This window comes from Saimiri boliviensis, chromosome 4 (assembly GCF_048565385.1).
Source record: "Saimiri boliviensis isolate mSaiBol1 chromosome 4, mSaiBol1.pri, whole genome shotgun sequence".
NCBI lineage: Eukaryota > Metazoa > Chordata > Mammalia > Primates > Cebidae > Saimiri > Saimiri boliviensis.
The window spans coordinates 93,254,241-93,271,278 of NC_133452.1; the positions used below are offsets into that span (position 1 = coordinate 93,254,241).

Consider the following 17,038-nt stretch of genomic DNA (forward strand, 5'->3'; position numbering starts at 1 on the left):
CTTGCCACACTGATCTGGTGAAGTCAGGAACCTTATATGAATGAATTAGATGTCTCAGGCTTGCTAAAAGTAGTAAATACATCTAGAAGAAGAGTATAACATTTTGTTCACAGGTGAAGAGACAGAAAACATGCAATTTGGCCGAAGAATGTCAAATAAGTTTTGTTTAAGCTAAGCCTGATTAAAATTCTTTGATGTCATGATTTTAATATTCAAAATGTAATGGCTGAGGAGTCAAGGAGTAATTCACCTTGTCTTTCATTAATTTGACATATACTTATCTCTTACTACAGGCTTATTATCAAAAGTATGGGTTAACAACGGATAACATTAATAAATTAGTTGCAAAGTCACAAACACTGACCATCTCAGGATGTGGAGGAATTTAGTTTGTCTTGATGGAAATGAGAGAGCTAATAACAATTTAATAAAAATCAAGTCTATGTTAAGTTTTAGTATTTTACTTCTTCAAGCTATAAAAATTTATTACTTTTGACCCTTTCATCAACATAATAAATATTTACCATGCATGTACAGATTTACTTTTTAAAATTAACTTCCTTGCATTAATGTGTTAACTGAGGGTGCCTCTTAAAGTGTCTAGGGACATGTTTTCCCAATGATAAGCAATCCGGGACATCTTAGGAACATAGCAAATTGATTAATACATCATATTTCTAGCCACTCACTTATCGATTAGGGAAGTACAGAAAAGGATAAAGTTGTTTTCTTTAGTTACAGAGCTCCCATGGAGGCAACTTACCTGGCAAGAAAATGGTATTGTGGTAGCTGGTGTCAGGGCAGATGTTCTCTCCTTTGAGACCCCAAACTTGGCCTGAAGCTGAGTTTCAGGGGAAGCAACATGAGTCCTAAAGTGTTCACTTATCCTCTCATCCTGCCTGCAAAAGAGCTAGGCAGGAGAGGGGGATCTTTCTGCAGTTTCAGGTTCTTTTTCTGAATTTGGCTATCCACTGGAATCATTCAAGGATCTTGAAAAATACCAATGCTTGGGTTATTTCCCCAGATATTTTGATTCAATTGATCTTAAGAGGGGCCCCAGGCATTACATAATTGGAAAGTTCCTGAAGTGTTTCTTTGCAGAATCATTGAACTACACCAAGTAAAATGCAGTAAAAAGTACTTTGTAATAGGATAAGCCACAAGGTGCTCTTAGAAGCTTAATCTTGGATATGGTCCTTAACAAAGCAACTTACAGCATTTTGGAGTTGGCCTATAAATAACTCAGGTCCTCCTAATTTCTATCCAAGGCTTTTCTTGGGATATCTGTTCCCCTGGAACTTGTTGACCTATATTTATATTTTTCTTTCATAAGTTTGTATGAAAGTTTAAATTTATGAAAGAATGTTCCATAAGTTTAAACTTACGAAAGCAACATTTAAAATCATATAAGAATTATTTTTCCCTACAGCTTATATTAGCAAGTCAGAAAGTTTTACTTTCTTCCTTATGTCTGTTTAAGGATTGTAAAATTCAGTCCCAAAACACTTCCCCAGAAGTACTCTAAAGATAGCAATAAAAGCTTAAGTAAATTGTGTCATGGCTACCTGATGAACTTTCATGCAATCAGTAAAACGATTATGAATATGTTTATCATAAGACAATAAAAATAAATAGGATAAAAAAGACATGCACCCTATGATGACAATTGTGTATTTAAGAGTTAAATACTGGAAATAAATTTTTTATAGAACTAGTGAAGGGATGGTAAGTGATGTATCACATGGTTTCCTAACCTTCCAGTGATGTTATGATTCTGAGTTTATATTAATACAAACTAGCTACAATTTATTTTAAAAACTACCAAGTGCTAAAAAATTTTTTTTAAACTCAGAAAAGCTAAGGGTCAAAGATGTTAAGTGTCACATCCAAAGTCACACCTCAAATAAATGGAGATAATTGATACAAACATAAATTTGTCTGTTTTCTATGTATTATCCACTTCATCCTTATTTAAAAATGTTTAAAGACAGACTCGATCAATAACTGGTTCCCCTATTAATTCATCAAAAAACAGGATCCACCCAGTAAAAACATTTGCTGCTTTAGTCTAAGTGGGTCAGATTGTGAATGGAAGCTTATAAGTTAAACAGTATCAATGAATTTGTAGGCTATTGAGCTGAGAGGAAAAGATGGGGAGTAAGAAGCTCTTATCAAGTTAGTTATCAATTACCAAAATATTTTTCGATCAAGAGGAAGATTAGTAAGATAACAGTTAATAAACGACTTTTTAAGAGAAATTAACTCTAAAAATATAAATTTGAACATTGCTTTGGAAGAGCCCCTCTGATAAGATGTGATTAGCTAATAAAAAAGTCTAAAGGTTCACAACCTAGAAAGAATCCAATTCCTTAAAAACAATCCCCAAGGTGAAAATGATTGAAAGAATGAAATAAAAATAAGAGCCAAGCTGCTAATATCAGCTTTGTGTGCCACTCCCTCAGAGAGATATACTCTATCTCTAAAAGGGGGTCATTAAACTAGTTCAAACCCTGAGCTTCTCTCATTCCCCCGAGGTGTTCTTGCAGAGTGAATATCTGTCTCCTGGGGTACTTACTGGCACCCTACCCTCCCTGTCCTCATGTCCTGTTATGCAGGCTCTGCCTCAACTTCCCAGGTCTTTGCCCTGTAGAGATTGTCCCCCACATTGAATTGTACAGAAAGACTCAGTTCCTGGGAGAAATGACAAGCTTTTCCCATGAGGGAAGGGTACTATAAGAGCCACATATGGAATATTAGGATGGTATCCAATGTTTTCCACTCTTAGTGGAAAAGTATGGTAAATGTTGAATTAAACAGATTCAGGCAACCAGAATCAGCACTAAATGAGAATTCCCTTCCTAAACAAATACATTTACATTTACTTCATTTCATCCGTCATTTACTGAAAGCTTTCTTATATGCAAAACTGTTTTTAAATTATGTGGAGAAGGCTATAAATGTAAACGAGATGCAATATCTATCCTCAAAAGCTTTATAAAAAGCTACCTTCAAAAGCTGTATAATTTTGAAGGAAAATAAGACAGGTTCTAAATAACACATATACTTATTAGTGCTGTAGTACAAATGTTAACAGCATGCTTCACCTTTGGTTTTAATGAAATTTTTCTTACCTAGAAAGGGTAATCTATACTGTCTAGGGGTTCTGGTTTTAGCCTATTAATATTTTCAGTCTATAACTGTTCACTATTATGCACGTGTCTTTCTTTTTCAGTAATCAAATTTTTCTCATGTGTATATAGTTTCCATCTTTTCATAGTTAAATATAAAACAGAGGCATTTGGATTCAGTGAAATCTTAATTGAGTGTAGCTTCTTGTATATATTAAAACAATAAATGTAACTTGGGTTTCTTAAGACCAAAGTATACAAATCAGGTCATAGTAAGAGTAACTTAAATTTCATTTGTTGCTGTCCCCACTTGAATGTGATGGGAGCTCTGGCCCCTGCAAATCTTCACTTATGCATTTCTGGGGGTCCATAGGATATGTTTCAGTAGTCTGCATCAGGCCATTCACAGTCTTCCTCTTTAACCTCTGGCTGGCTGATGATCACTGTTATGAGTTAGAACTGCAAGTGCTGGTGACCATGTGACACTGACGTCTGTGATGAAGTCTCCAGATGTGATTCTGCAAACTCTCATGGTGCCACATTTGTCAGATCAAATATAGCACACCCAGTTAAATCTGAATTTCAGATAAGTGAAGAATGCAGTATTTATTGCATACTTACAGCAAAAAGTTATTTTTTAAAACAAAATCTGAAATTCGAATTTAACTGTGTCCTGTATTTTTACTTGCTATATTTGGCAACCCTATCAGGTGCCCAAGCCATGTCATGCTCTCTGCATCCTTTCCTTAGCTGAAGCCACATGGTTGCTGTGTACACGTGGGTAAAGAGTCTGTCCCTCCCTCTTCTGGTGCCCCCCCCCTTTTTTTTTTTTTTTACTGAGCCCAAGCTGTGTTGTCCATGACTCAGGTATCTCAGGATCACTCATGAAAATGGCTTATATGTTTTTCTGTAGCCATATGCCTTTAGGGCTTGGACAAAAACATAAGATATCAGACTGCCTGGAATGGGCTTTGGTTCAATTCCTTTACAACTTTCCCCCAAGGACTTGCCCTGAAGACTTCATTGCTGGTCACATCCTCCCAGGCAAATTAATTTCTGCTAAGAGAGCTAAACGCCCTATTAGTTTGTTAGGCACATACAGTTACACTTTAGTTGAGATTCACTATGTATCTACAATACAAGTTAGATGGAGACTCCGAGAACTATCTACCTCTAAAGTACATGAAAATGGCTTAGAGAAGCTCCATGCAAAAAGTGGCTTTAAGGCCTCAGCTTTTAAGAGATATGTATGATTTTTACAGTATGCAGTAAATTCCAAGCCAAAGGAACCGTATGAATGATGAAAAGAAAGCAGGAAAGTCCAGGGTATGATTGTTTTGGTGTGTTGCAGCATTTGATATAACGTGAACTGAAACCACAAGGAAACTTGGAGGCTGAGCCAAGGGAAGTTCTCAACGACCTTGGTCAGCAGCTTGTACTTTTATCTCCAGGAAATGGGAAGTGTCTGTAAGAGTTGGTTAGGGAAGAGAATAATCAAGAAGCAGTGACCTTGTTTGAGCAGTACTGTAGCGGTGGGAATCCGTTTGAAATTCAGGCTAACCACAAAGATGAAGAAACAGAAGATGTCTTGGCTTCTAATGGGTATGAATCTGATGAACAAGAAAAGAGTGCCTATCAAGAGTATGACAGTGACAGTGATGTTCCTGAGGAACTCAAACGAGACTATGTGGATGAGCAGACAGGAGATGCTCCTGTGAAAAGTGTTTCTCGAGAAACTCTAAAAAGCAGGAAGAAATCAGATTACAGTCTAAATAAAGTGAATGCACCTATTTTAACAAATACAACGTTGAATGTAATAAGACTTGTTGGGAAATATATGCAGATGATGAACATTCTTAAGCCAATTGCCTTTGATGTTATTCATTTCATGTCTCAACTATTTGATTATTACTTGTATGCAATATATACCTTTTTTGGTCGGAATGATTCAGTAAGTCCACCTTTAGAGGGAAAAAAATCTTTCTTTTAAAATTTACTTTATAAGTGTTAAAGTTTTTCATTCTCTCTGTAGAAGATACACAGAAACATTATTTTGCAGATTATGCATCAAATATAAAATTATTGATATCAAAAAAAAAAAAAAGAAATTCCTATGATCTTGTAATGTAGACTAGGTTTAAGCATGATAAATTAGAGTGAGAAAGATTAGATTGTCACTTAAATAAAATAGATAAGTGACAATGAAGGCCCCAGGTAGAGGCAGCCAAGAATGAAAATGAAAATATATTTGAAAAGGAGACTTTGGTGCTGAGCCTTGGCAATCTGTTATAGTCACCAGAGGTGCTTTTAAAAGTCACAGTGCCTGGGTCGTCCCCAGGTTAATTAAATCTGAATCTTCGTAGATGGGATCCATGAATCAGTATTTTTAAAGCTCCAGTAATGATTTCTACACTCAGCGAAGACTGGGCACCCTTTAGCTGAAATCAGTCACCTTTAGGGCTTGTTGAGTGCTACCCCCAGAGTTTCAGCAGAGACTAAATTAGCTCTGAGATTTTGCAGTTCTAATAAGTTTCCAGGTGATGTCAATGCTGATGGTCCAAGGACTACAGTTCGAGAACTGCTGCTGTAGATTGATTATGATTTGATGATTAATTAGATATTACCATTTATATGTTTTGGCTGAGTGGGGGAAACTTAATCATAAATGACCAAAACACTGAGTCTGAGTTAATGGTAGCATAGAGATGTCATTGAAAGAGTTACAGACACAAGAAAATAGCAGATGCTTGGCTTGAATGAGAACATTAAGAGAATGGATTCTGAAAAAAAAAAAAAAAACTTGCTTTATTAAAAATATATGCCTATGGAAATAGGAAAGTAAACCAGTAAGTGGTAGAGAACCTTTGGAGAAATAGAAGAACTGTAACATCATAAAAACCAAAAAAGGAGAAAGTGATCAAGGCTAGCTCTATTGAGAATATCATAAAAATACAACCTTGAAAATACTTCCAGACCAGCGCACACTGAGACCAAATGTCCAAGAGATCTTCCTTTGCTACTCTTTACTATCCTTAGCAAAGAGAGGTCACATTCTGAACTATGACCTGCAGGGAGCTCCAGCTCTGCAATGCAAAAAGTAGAGGGGTCTATGTTCATCTTATTACACTTACTGAGGAATTAATGAGGGCTGCCAAAAGGAGGAGAGATTTTCAGCTTTGAGGGTTGAAACAAAAATGATTTTTAAATCTAATCTTGAATTCACAGGAAAGTAATTCTGTCTTTCGAATAAGGGCACAAAGTCAATGCTCAGGAACTTAACCTACTAGCAATGGTTAAGAATGTATAATGAACCTGGTGCTGTTCTAAGCATCTTACCACCTTCCTAATCAGAGTGTGGACTGTGGACCAGCACCATCAGTGACACTTGGCAACTTGCTTTAAATGCAGACTCTTACCCACTCCAGACTTACTAAAGAAGAATCTGCATTTTTAACAAGATTCTTAAGTGATCATTGGAGTATGAGAAGCACTGCTTAAGGTATTATGAACTAATTTAAAATACTCAATGAGTGAGGTAATGACTATTATGGGTGAAGTGCTACAAAGAGGTAAAAAAGAAATGTACCTAAAGTCATAAGAGTTAGTGGAAGTAGAACTGAGAAGTAAACTCAGACAATCTGGATCCACAAACCCTGACCTAAATGATGTTGCCTATGCTGACCCTCAAGAAATTGGTTACATGACCCTCAGCACTCATCAGCATCACTTTGTAACCTCTACCCACAGTGTCTTTCCTTCAGTGCTTCTAGGGGACCACATCCTCTCTATCATATTCTCTCTTGTCTCTACCATTAACCCACCCTTGTGTGTTAACTCCCTCTTACCCCTCAGATCTCTGCTCACAGTCACTTCCTCAAGAAAGGTGTTTCTGTACCCCAAAACTTGGTATTCTATTCTCATAGCATCATGTATTTTTCATGCACGATAATTTGTAATTATGAAATTTATCTGTGTGATTGTGTGTGTGTGTGTGTGTGTGTGTGTGTGTGTGTTTCTTTAGCAAGACTCAAGCTCCCAGAGGGCAAGAACCACATCTGTTTTATCTCTCACTGAATCTCTAGTGGCCAACACATTGCCTGAGACTTAACAGACAGAACAGTTACCTAAATGAACATGTATGTGAATGATTTTTGAGTCTTACCGACACAATGTCTGTCTTACCCACATTAGTATAGCCTTCACTGACAATCAGAACTGAACATCCTCACTCTCCATGTCATTAAAAGACCTGGTGAGTAGGAGAACAGAGCTCAAATTTAAAAGAAAGAGTAAACTTTGAGGCTAAACCTTTAACACCCAATCAAATGTCCACCTGTTATGAACACCTGATCTTCTTCCAGAACCTCCTGAAGCTATGAGAACCCCTTACACACCTTTTTGGCTTTGTAGAACCCCAAGCCTGTGCTCTGTCTTCAGTCTTTGTTTTGTTTTGTTTTGAGATAGGGTTTCCTTTCCTCACCCAGGCTGCACTGTGATGTAATCTTGGCTCACTGCAACGTCAGCCTGCCAGGCTCAAGGCATCCTTCTACCTCTGCCTCTCAAGTAGCTGTGACCACAGGTATGTACCACTACACCTGGCTAATTTCTGTATTTTTTAGTAGAGATGGGGTTTCGCCATGTTGCCCAGAATGGTCTTGAACTCCTGGGCTCAAATGATCCTCCCGAAGTGTAGGGATTGCAGGTGTGAGCCACCGTGCCTGACCTGCCTTCAGTCTTCGAAACAGAAAAATTAGAAGATCCCAGGTGAGGCCTCTCCATGTCGAGAGGGGAGCTCTAGAAGAGAAACTGTTTCAACACAAATGCTGTAACTAAACACAATCCATTCATTTTTGAATGCTGCTCATCAGGCACCTTTCAGAGGCCCTGAATTTATTTGAATGACAGAAAATGAGCCTTGATTTCAGTGAGAGACTCTTCCATAATAATTCTGTCTGAAAAAAGCATAGATTACAATGCCATTTTGAAGGTACACTCTTCTGTAATTTTGTGTTTCATTTTCCTCCAAATACTTTTACTCCCATGTATGGTTCCTGTGTCTTGTGTTCTCATATAATATTAACATAATTGGAATAACTAGGGTTTAATGCTGCTACTATTGTGAAATCACTGCAAAGAGACTTGAGAAAATGTTGCTGATTTTTTTTCTTAAGAGACGGTTAGATTTAATTTAAACAGTTTTTGAGAATATTGAATGACAGTAATCAGCTTAATGCTTAACCAGGTGACAGGCTCAACTGTAGATGATAGAGATGAGGGTTTTTCAATGTAGAACAGCCTCTTGATAATTCTCCAGATATCTCTTGGTGTTTCCATCACATACCTAAATGATACACTGAGAGGCTCAATTACCGTATTTTCTTATGATGTATTCAGTCTTAACAACATATGAGTCTTCAAAATCACATCATGAATTAGGAGTGCTGAGGTCAACCCTGAGTTGTAGATCTGAGCCTCTCTAACCCAAAGGTGCATATTAATCACCTCGGGAGCTTGTTGAAATGCAGATTCTAATCAGTAGGTCTGTAAATCCTGGGAAGTTTTAATTTGAAAGAAGCTCCCAGGTGGTGCTCACGTTGCTGGTCTATACAAAACACTTTGAGGAGCAAGGTCTTAGAAAACAAAATGAAATTAATTTTGTGGCTTACAATGCAATTTGGCATGCTTTTAAGTCAGAACCATTGCCTAAATATTTCTGCGTGCCAGGGCTATTATAAATGCACCCTTGTCTACCAGCACGCTGGCAGAAATGCTCCAGAGAAATGAGTCATTCCATGATTCCACCCTGGGAAGGGGACTTGAGTGATTTGTTTAAGTTAGGGAAGAAATAGATCTGCTGGCCAATCAAAAGCTGTCCTAGGCAAATCCAAGTGGTTGGAATTTTCAGATTTTTTTTTTTAAATATTTATATTGGGCATATGTCTGGATGTATCTGAAACAGGTCTGGGGAAAAGCTGGTCAACTTTAAAACAGAATTAAAAGCACTGTGGTCAAAGTCAAGGTGTAATAGCTAATGGGTTAAAGTGCAAAGTATTCTCCACACACAATGTATTTTGCAAAATGCAACATTAAGATTGGTTCAGTTATTACACATAATTATTTAAAGTAGAAAAGATTAAGACAATTAAAACGGTTAGAGTGAATTATCGCAGTGTCAGGACAGGAAAGGAGGTTTTTTTTGGGGGGGGGTGGGGATGATCTTGGATTCCTTATACACTTCCATCATGATGTGTACATCTCTTTGACTTCTACTCTCCACCCCCACCCCAAGTCCTTGGTGGTCCTGACCGCTAAAGGAAACCGTCATCAGATCAGCTAAAGGCAAGGAAATGGAAAGGAGAGTGGAGAGAACTCTTTTCTATCCCTTTTTGTTTCTTTTTAACCCTCTCTTAATCCTTGACTTAGGAAAATAAAAAGAAGTTTAAAAAAGTCCTTATCAAAATTTTAAAACCAGATTTAAAGTAGATCTTTGCTGAAACCAAGAAGCAGAAGGTAGACCTCAATGCCAAGCAAGTCTTTAGCCCACTTTGGATGCTCTAAAAAGTCTGATAAAAGAACTCATCCCAATAGGGTAGCCAGGAAAAGTATGTATAATAATTCAGTTGACCTTTAAAAGCAACTCTGGTGACTATAACACATTATCAATGCTCAGCACCAAAGTCTCCTTTTCAAATATATTTTCATTTTCATTCTTGACTGCCTCTACCTGGGGCCTTCATTGTCACTTATCTATTTTATTTAAGTGACAATCTAATCTTTCTCACTGTAATTTATCATGCTCGGGTGCAGTGACAAAAGTCTTTCAGCAGCATTACTGAAATCGAATCAAGCACATCTACTTTACTCTAGAAGAAAAATATACTAGAATATACCCACCCCCAAATCTACTATAATGATAATTATCTACTATATTGTAGAATGGTTACCTAAGAATCATAGAACTTGATTGGCTGACAAGAATTCTGACAATTCCTGGCCTGCCTCTATCATTTTACAGAGAAAGAGCTAACACCTAAATTGGTAATGAGACATGCGTAATGGCACACAATTGATCCTTAAAGAACTGAAGTTAGAACTCAGAGTTCTAACTAGCACAGAAACCTGGGTCTCACAGAACCCAGGTCTCCCGAATATTTCTCAATTAGAGCATATTGTGCTATCCCATCAATTCTTTCTTTCTTTCTCTCTCTCTTTCTCTTTTTCCCTCCCTCCCTCCCTCCCTTTCCCCCTTTCTCTCTCTCTCTGTCTCTCTCTCTCTCTCTCTCTCGCTCTCTCTCTCTTTCTTTCTAGCTAGTTGAAACCAGGAATACTCAAGCTTATTTGGCACATAAACCACGGGCTCAAACTTTAGGCCAGGTTACAGGAATCTACTTTTAATTGATCCTGGAGCCTCTCCTTGGTTTGTTCTGGCTTGGGTGAAATCATGTGCCAATGAAGAGTTTGCTCAACTCTCCCCAGTAAGGGGTTAGTAAGAGTTTGCCCAAACTAGAAGCTTCACTCTGTGTCACCTTCCTATGAGCCACTAGTCACTCTGAGCAAGTAAGAAAAATAGTGTGAAAGATTAGTAGTGGTATTTTACCATGGATTTCAGATGATAGGAATTAAATCCTTACTTCTTTCTTAGTATAAAGGGCTGTTGTTACAGAGAAAGATGCAGAATGTCATGGGATCTAACATATCAGTGTGGTTAAGAATATGAGCTTCAGTACCAGACAGACTTAGATTTAAATACAAGCTCCAGCAAGTACTAGCTTGGGGACTTCAAGGAAATGACTTAACCTCCTGGTTTTCACTTTTCTTTTTTATAAAATGGGAATAGAAATCATCCTCCTGACTTAAAAACTTGTAAAAATTAAATAGCATGTGTGCATAAAACACCTAGCACCATGTAGGATACAAACTGAACATTCAGTAAGGTAGTGATGTTTTTCTCAATCAGAAAGGTAAGCTTAAATCAAAGCATCAGAGAAGATCCTGACATGTATATCTTATATGGTTTTAGAATTAGAGAAAGAAGTCCATAGCATAACTTTGCTTCAAAATTTCCCCAAGTAATGCTGGTCCTCACTTTTCATGTTGGTTTAAATTACTGTTCCATTGAGACGGGTGCTAAATAATTAATGGCGATATCTTCCAAGCCTGGAGCATGCACCCAAAATGTACCCAAAGAAACACTGTCTTCTGTTAAGAAGCAGGAAGGTCTATCTGTGCTCCTATTTCAAATGTGGTACATTGAAGTATATACTGATTTGATTTTAACATCTGCTCAGAGGTGTGGTTATTAATGGAATATAATGGGAATGTCAAGATTCAGGGAAATCAGATTTGCTTTATTCCTCTATTACTGTTTGCTAGGATGTTGGGATCTAGACTTGGAATCAAACCCATATCAAAGGAATCACATTCATCTGCTTAATCTTTACCTATGTCTTTTACTGCAGCTAAAATGAAAAACTGGGGGACATATGAGAATTGCTACTTTCCTGGAACTAGCCAGGTGAAAAAGTGAAGTTATGATGGCCCACCCAAAAAGCAGGGAAATATTACCTGTAAACACTCAAGCTTCTTGAATGATAATGAAAACACTTCTTAGAGTCCAGAACTGCCCTTGCTTAAAGATTCTGAATGCCTATCTCACTTTAATCAAGAGGTGGACTTCAACAACATGTTAAGTATTTTACTTAAAAATTCAGTCTGCCCATTTCTATTACTTTATATTAGAGTATAATATGTATCTTTTCACAGGTGAAAAAAAATAGCCCCCAAATATTCAGGTCAAAAGCACTTTAAAGATAGCTGGAGAATACAAAGAATATCTTTAAAATAAAAGCAAGCCATAAAAGTTAAAAAAAGTGAAGATAATTTTGTGATTAACAGTATAAATGTGCAAATCTATCAATAAATTAATCAATGACTATTTGTTGTGAATATTATCTACATGGAACTGAATTAGGTTGGGGTGGGGAAAGTGAACAGTACAGAAAGAATATATGATATGATTCTTGTGCCTAGTGAGGGATATGAAAAAAAGATTGTAATGAAGGAAATAATTGTAGAGGTCACGTCATATAGATGTAGGGATTTCAGATTTTGGCATCTTTTCTACACAGCTTTTGACATTGCATATATGTTCCATTTCTTTGTGGTATTCTAAGTCAATGGCTGCTTTTTTCATACCAGCTTTATCTAAGCCTCTGTTTGGAATTCCATAGGAGGCACCTTTCTGTGTCTCTGCTTGTCTGGATCACCTTGTCAACATAATCATGTTTATCAGAAGTTCTAAACCTTTCTGTGTCCAGGACTCCTTGGGTGTCTTAATAATATTTGAAAGATGACCTTCTGTTGTTATAATGAAGGTTTCTGACCACTTCTGTCAGTCAACCAGTGTTTAAACATCTTCAGCCTGTCTGTAAACACGGACCTGCTTCTTTCATGTCAAGTAATCGCCAATTCATACTCATGAAGCCACCCCTATTTATTCTGCAATTTCCTGATTTTCTGCCTACCAGTAGCATTCTCCAGTGCTAAAATTTTTCATATTGGTCAGAGTCGGGAAGAGAGGTGTCCCAGGGGAACAGGAGAAAGCAAAATAAATTTGAGGGCTAAAAAATACACATATAAAATTGTTCCTCAAATCTTGCATACGAGGAGTTTTCACACATTAGTATGTATCAGCATCATAGAAGCACACTTTGTGAGCCCCCTGAAAAATAGGAACCAAAATCATTTCCAAACAACATGTAATTAAAACAAAAGTCCATCTCATCTTGCTCTCTGTCAGAGAGTTCTCATCCTGGGAGCTCCTGAAGACCCTTTGACAAGAATCTAGGCATCCATTGTACTCTTAAGACTATGTTTTATATATTATATTTTATATTATGTGAGATTGTGTCTGAATGCTTGAGAGGGCCAATTGCTCTCAGAAGATCTCAAAAGCCCAATTTACCCAAACATGGTTTAAAGATCCCCAGTGATGCCATGCAGAGAGAGTCAAGCCAACACATTTGAGGAAACATTGATAGATATTAGAGTATTGCAGAATAAGAACTTAAGCTAATGTGTAATGCTTCTGTTCTTTTTATGCTATTATGATATTAACATTTGTAATCAATTATTCCCTTCTTTTGTGATACCCTCTGACTACCTCTAAGATGTCTATCAACCACCAAGTAGCATAAAGTTTTCATGGAGCACCTGTTATAGGCCTAGCATGCTGCTGAATCAATGGTGAACTCAAAGATTGCAGAGTTCCTCCTTGCAGATTACTCTAGTGAGGACACTGATATCTACTAAAATTTTTTTTTTTTTTGAGACAAGGTCTCACTCTGTCACCCAGACTACTACTGTTAAGCCTCATGATAATGAGAACTTTGCTTTTCTTGCCCCAAACTCTGTCTCACATGCTTAGAAGAGCATTTAATAAATCAGAAGAGCACAACCAATGATTATTAAATGAGCAAGTTGAATACCTCAGGGATTTTATACTGTAAATAGCATAAAGATATTGCCAGAAAACAAAATATCCTCAATGGCTGATTGAACAAAAATTTACACCTGGAGAATACCGCTGAATAAAAGCACTAGTGAACCCAACCAATAATGCAAAGTTGACTCCATAGGAAAACAAACTGAAGTTTAAATTAGACAAACTTTCAAATCTTTCTCACTCCAGGTGTTTGGTATGGGAAAAACCTCAATTAAAAGACTATGGGTTAGAAAGATTACCTCTCCACCACATCCTTTTCCTTAGCAAGCAATAATGTTGATGGCAAAGGATTCGGGAAATGAAAAGCATGCTGCCTAACCACACATACCCATCATGCTCTCATCGATAAGTTTGAAGCAGGCAAGCCCTAACCTAGATTTAAAGCGGATAAATCATCTGTTTCATTTCACCAAGCCTCAAGGGACTGCTCAGCTTTGTAAAGCTGAAACCCTTGTCAGTCTTTGGATTCATTTAAATGAGGGCATCATGGTTAAAAAAAAAAAAAAAAAAAGGCAGGTTATAAGGTTTCCTGAGGAATCTCTAGTTTTGAAGTACACTAAATCCTCCTTCAATTTAGGAAAAAGATATTTTTCTCTCAAAACTTCTGAAAAAGTTATTTTTATTATGTATAGATGCTGACTGTATCAAATAAGTAGGAATATTAGTAATTTCCTATATTAGGCCATTCATTTATTGAAACTGGGGTCTTCTATTCCACTGTCTCCACAGATACACACACATATCCTCACACACGTTAAAAAAATTTATTCTTCTTGGGAAACACCTGTCTTGGGAGTTCTTGGCTGCACAGTTTCTGGGCATGCACAGGGTCAAGCACACAAATGGTGCAGTGACTCTTTTGGAAGTCATATTTGTCCCTGAAACTTCAGTCACCTGGAGACTTCATGCCTCATTGCCTGCAGCAGCTCAATCTTGGCAGCGTAGAATGAGTTTAGAAATCTCATTTGAACAATAAAATTTAAATTGAGAGCCTAAACAACACAATATATTTCATGCTGAAATGACCATTCTTTGTAAATTTTGCTGATTTTTTATCTTTGCTTTTGTTATTGGGCTGTTGTAATAATCTTGCTTTCATCTGGAATTTTTTATGGGAAAGGAAGATCGCTGGATTCAGTTAACTAGTACATCAGTTAGGTGCACATTCCTATTTTTATACATAGAAAATTCCTGCTTCTTTTGGTATGCAAACACACATACACATCATTCCTGGAATCTCTACTACATTCATAACTCCATGTTTTCAGACACACACTCACACGGCACCAAAACACAAACTCCCTACATGTTAACAATCAAGCCAGGCTGAAGATGTAAATAGGTGGATATGACACGAAGTGGATGTGTAATCAGTAATAAGAAATACATTGAGCCCCATAATGAAAAGAAATCCCACAAATTGTTCAGGATTCCCCCTCCCCCTTCCATTCACTGATTTATTAACCCTGAACAAAGATGTAATTGCAGGGTCTCAGAAACAACTTTTTTTAAAAATTTAAATTTTGTTTTTATTTTTTTTATTTTTGGCACTCGTTTTGTTTGGCCTTGAATTTCTTAGTATCTAGTCGTACCATTCATTGCCTGTTTTCTTCACTCAGTTGCCCATCGTTTCCCCCCAGAAATGAAAGAAGCATTAGCTTCTGAGTCTTAAGGATGAGACCTCTGCATTTTCTTTGCTTGTTTAGGGCAAGAAATGAAGTGCTGCCTCTTTAATTGGCAGAAGCATGCAGAAGGAGCATACCTTTAATTTAGTGTTGGGATACCTCACTTGCACCCTGGCTGTTGTCTTATTGGAGACGGCAGCCTGCCTGAGATCCTCTAGCACTGAAATAATATCATCCAGCACGCATTTCTTATCCTGATTTCTCAACACACACAGATGGGAAAAAGTATAATTATAGCCCTTGTGGTTCACCTTCATTTCCAGCACGGCTCGGTGGGTCTGCAGGATCCCCTCAGCCTGGAGCAAAATATTGTCTCCGGGTGGGGAGAGGAGGATCACCCTGCCATACCTCCCAGGGGTGTGTAAGTCCGAATAGAGCTGGCTTTTGGACTGGTCCAGGGGGAAAAGGCTGCTGGCCAGGCTGCGCTCGATCTTGGCCAGGCTGTGGCTGGGAGCGACCAGGCGCTCCAGGTCGCCCTCGGGCTGGAAGCGGTTGAGCGCGCTGAGGCCGAAGGTGATGGTCAGGACTGCGGGCACGGTGAGGAAAAAGACCGGGTGCCGGCTCACGCACAAGCCCAGCCTGTGGCAGAACGACTGGAGCCCTCTGCGAAGCACCTGCCGCAGCATCCTCCAGCAGATCCAGCTCGCAGGCGCTCCCGGCCGTCTTAAAAAGCACATGTGACATGTGTAAGCGCCGGGCTACCCCGCTCTCCCCCATCCCACCCCCTGGGGCCAGTCCCCCCTCCCCACCGCCGCCGCCTCCCCACCCACTCCGCGCTCACCCCACAACCACTCCGCCTGGTCTTTCCCCGGCCCCACCTCCATGCGCTCCTACTACTCTTTCAAACACTGCAGCAAGTTGCAGCAAGGCGGGCAAATATCGACAGCGCGCGTGGGGGCGGGCGGCGGGCGCTGCGGGGGCGCCACGGGGCCCACCCCGTCCCCGGCCTCCCCGCGCCCTCGCCGCCTCCCGCGCTGGCTCTCACCGCATGAGCAGCGTTCCCTCGGTCTAGCCCTTCATCTCGGTGCTGCAGTCCCCTGGCCTCCCTCGCTGGAGGTGGTTCCGTGCGGAGCGTCCCACAGATGTGGATTTCCTCTCTGTCCTGGTGGGGTTCGGTGCCTAACTGGAACCATGTGCCTCGGTGTTGTAAGAAGCAGACATGTGCCCCATAAGGGAGGGGGGCTGGGGAGGGAGAGGAGGGAGAAAGGGCGGGAGCACGTTGGGGGTGTTTGGGGGGGCAGATAAGCTTTTTCCTTTTTTTTTTTTTTTAAGAGGCTGTCAGTTATTTTTAGAGTTTTGTGTTCCCTCTTCCCTCCCCGCTGGAGTGAATGGAAGAGGAAATGGTGAAGGTGCTGCTGGCCCATTGGAGCAGGGGCAATTAGAGCCCGAGAAGGAGTGGGGCGTGGAGTGAGAGGGCTCCAGGGCTCCAGGGCTCCAGGAGGCAGCCTTCTCGCCCCTCCAGTTTCCCCGTGCCCTCGAATTCTGCTTTTCAGTGAAGAAAAAGAGCAGAGAGGATGATGCTGCATTTTTAACATACCACACAGCATGCAAGGGATTTCCTCGCAACACCTTTCTTGCTGTGATTCCACAGACCAGCCCGCTGCAGCTGAGGGCTGCGGAGACCCCGTCTATCCCTGGTGCATTGGGACTGTCTGGATTGCTTCCTTGGTCTGGTGGCTGGAGAGGAGGCATTTTCCAATAGCAAGAGCCTGTGTGCTTGT

The 17,038-nt window shown here is 39.3% G+C and overlaps 1 protein-coding gene across 3 annotated transcripts in view; it reads right to left on the reverse strand.

Moving 5' to 3' along the window:
- Positions 1–16,623, reverse strand: part of PTCHD4 (patched domain containing 4) — a 200,432-nt gene extending 183,809 nt beyond the window's left edge. Inside the window, exons 1-2 of one of the 3 annotated variants that reach the window (XM_074397877.1) lie at positions 16,303–16,623; positions 15,395–15,980 (exon numbers count right to left, since the gene is read on the reverse strand). In XM_074397877.1, the coding sequence (XP_074253978.1) occupies positions 15,395–15,980; positions 16,303–16,307 (591 nt within the window). In that variant the 5' untranslated portion in view covers positions 16,308–16,623. Of the gene's footprint in view, positions 1–15,394; positions 15,995–16,302 lie in introns of those variants that run through there. The other 2 variants (XM_010333984.3, XM_074397876.1) reach the window with 2 other exon arrangements.
- Positions 16,624–17,038: the final 415 nt, after the last annotated feature.